Source organism: Notothenia rossii (genome assembly GCF_949606895.1).
Source record: "Notothenia rossii genome assembly, chromosome: 9".
Taxonomy (NCBI): domain Eukaryota; kingdom Metazoa; phylum Chordata; class Actinopteri; order Perciformes; family Nototheniidae; genus Notothenia; species Notothenia rossii.
In genome coordinates, this window is record NC_136907.1 from 72,770,265 (window position 1) to 72,773,200 (window position 2,936).

Sequence of the window (2,936 nt, forward strand, 5' to 3'; positions counted from 1 at the left end):
TCTGTTTAACATGTGGTTTATTGAAACAATAGATTATGTTCTCCTACAACACTGTTGTGGTATGCACAATTGAAACACGAACAGTGGAATATGAAAAGGCTAAGAATATAACACTAACCACTTCCAGAGAGAGAGAAGCATCCATTTTAGTAACTTTCTCTGAGTATTTATTACAGCAGTACAAAACCAATAGATCCAATTGACATATACATATGAATTAAGTGGTGTTTATAGGTGATTAGATATTTTTGATCCAACAGACATTTAAAAGGCATTAAAAAAAACATACTTTAAACACCACGTCTTCCATGTTTTCTTTCCACATATATTCTAACCATTGATTGTAGCCTGCAGATCCACCGAGACAGAATTGGTGTAAAAATTACAAGAATTATACAATCTGATCAGCTGGTCTTCCTCCTTTTTGGAAAACAAAACCAATTGAAAAACAGAAATGAAACTTTCTTTAAAGTCTTGGATTTTAAATTGTATGGCTTTCAATAAAGATTGGTCGTAACTTTTTATCAAATTGAGCACACACTTAGGCAGAACAACAACTTACTGTATACATCATGCAAAGAAACAACAAAAACACAATAATAAGCCGCCAATTTCTTTGGTATTTCTTCATTTGTCATCACAGACTATGTTTACATGCACAGTATTTGGCTGTTACAGTAGCATGTATTATTTTTAACATTCTTGTCTGTGAGATCATTTTTATAGCTTACTCCAGAACATTTATACATGAAATACTGTATTGGGCAATTACTTGCAATTAAAATGGATGAAAAAGATTCAGCAATTACATTCAAGTCTCTCAAAATAGAGTCAAGCAAGGTTTGACATTTATGAGCAGAAAGCCTTGGTATTTTATGATAAGGGAATATTGTTGTATTTGTAAACATAGCCATTGAATTCCTCTTTTCTCTTTCTCTCTACGGTCCTAAGCAGTATACTTCACTAAAAATTAAATGTGGCAGGTTTGCACAGGCAAAGTCTTGGTAAAAATAACACAAGATCTGGTTTGATTGCCTCGGTAGATTTTTGATATCTCTAAAAAATAAATGTCACTTTGACATTATCTCTACATCCTGGGTCTACCATTACACAGGTGCTTTGGGAAACTTCAATTTCTCCAGAAAGATAGTGAAATAAAATCCTTTTATTTTAAATTCCATCACCAAATAATGTCAAACCAGACTGCAATTCTGCAAAACACTACACCAATTAGGGTATTACTCTACACTCTCCTGCATCTAGTGTGAGAATCGGATGCCATTATACAAACAGATCAGAGTCGCAGTGATTACACTTGCACATGCTTGCAGCACTGTATTTGACATTTGGCCTTTGAAAACCTGCCATATTCAATTTTATTTGGTGCATACTGCCAGCTTAAAACCCTTTCACTTCCCTTCAAGCATTCACAAACACCAGGCGGGAAGAGTAGATCAGGTCGACCAGGTAAAGGACGAAGTTGACCGCCGTGAGCACAGACACCGCCATGTTCTTATCCCACACACACAAACCCTGCGCGTTGCTGCAGTTGCTGGGCCTATTTTTCGTCCCTCCATTATTGGGGTCGAAGTTGAAGATGGGCCAGATGATAGTCGCCGACAGATAGAGGACCACAGCCAGCAGGGCGTAGGAGGACAGGAAGCGTGCGAAGGGGAAGGGAAGGCAGCCGGTGCACTCGCCTATGCAGAGCAGGATGATGACCGCCGACAGGATGAAGCAGATGCAGTAGACCGACATGCAGTACTTGAGTGCGTCGTGACGGTCGTAAGTCACGGGGTCGCTGACGAAGACGAAGATGATGCAGGCCACAAAGGTCTCGCAGACTTTCAGGAGGCCTGGAGCGGTCGCCATGTAGCCGGCAACTTCTCCCGGACGCGCCTTGCTCATGCTCACCTCGCTGATGTAGGCGATGGTGGCCAGGCAGGAGAAGACGGTGGACACGATGCGGTAGTCGCGGGTTTCACTTTGGCCAATGGAGCCCTTGAGATAATAGAGAGGGAAGAGGATGGAGGCGGACAGGCAGAACAGGGCGGCGTAGCAGGCGAAGGTGATGGGGAAGTTCTTCCAGGACACAGGAGCTCTGGTCTGCAGGCCGAAGAGCTCCACCAGGATGACGAGCAGGGTCCCGGCGAAACCGAAGGCCCAGCAGAAGATGCACCAGTCCCCGGTGCCGTGGGAGAGCCTGCCGCCATGCACGGCCACGGAGAAGGCCACGCAGGAGAAGATCACGGCGGCCAGCCGTGTCCAAAAGATGGGGCTGGAGTGGAGAATTACAGCCATGATGTGGTAGGTGATGCGAGAAGATGAATTTGTTCCCGAGAGAGAGGAGTCTCGTCCTATAGGGAATCACTTCCTCGGATTTCAGCCAGCCAGAGAAGGCAGAGAAACTGTAAGACGAAAAGAAATTGAAAAATAATTAGTAAGCAAGACTTTAGAGTTGCCATTACATTTTAAGTCCCCTTTTATCATGTTTGGGTAGTGCATGTAAATGGGCTGCAAAGGCTAAAATCCCAAAGGAAGTTTCTCTCCCACACATTGCCTGAAACGCCTCCATTGGATTCCTATGTGTAATTCCATAACATAGTGACATCATTATGTAACACTTGCGCTTCTATTGGCTAGCGCTCCAACATATTGTACGTGATAGGATAAGGGGGCGGGACATCTTTTGGCGGTTGACCAATCCTAACAGAGCCGGCCAGCTAACCAATCAGAGCAGACTGAGCTCTGGTTTCAGACGTGGGTGAAAAAGAGCCCTTTTTGAACATTAAAGTAACAGAAGAGGCACAAAATACAAATATGAACTACACATTTGCATAATATGTCCTATCTCAGAGTCTCAAGGTGCTGAAATATAAATACAATGAAAGTCAAAACAAAGGGACGTTAATGTTAAAACACATATCGGCAGATCA

The 2,936-nt window shown here is 43.1% G+C and overlaps 1 protein-coding gene across 1 annotated transcript in view; it reads right to left on the bottom strand.

Annotated features, from left to right (window-relative positions):
* myadmb (myeloid associated differentiation marker b) overlaps positions 1-2,936 on the bottom strand; it is a 6,238-nt gene continuing 3,302 nt past the window's right edge. The window contains exon 2 of the mRNA XM_079650871.1: positions 1-2,408. Within this exon, the coding sequence (XP_079506997.1) occupies positions 1,420-2,301 (882 nt within the window). The 5' untranslated portion in view covers positions 2,302-2,408 and the 3' untranslated portion in view covers positions 1-1,419. The remainder of the gene's footprint in view (positions 2,409-2,936) is intronic.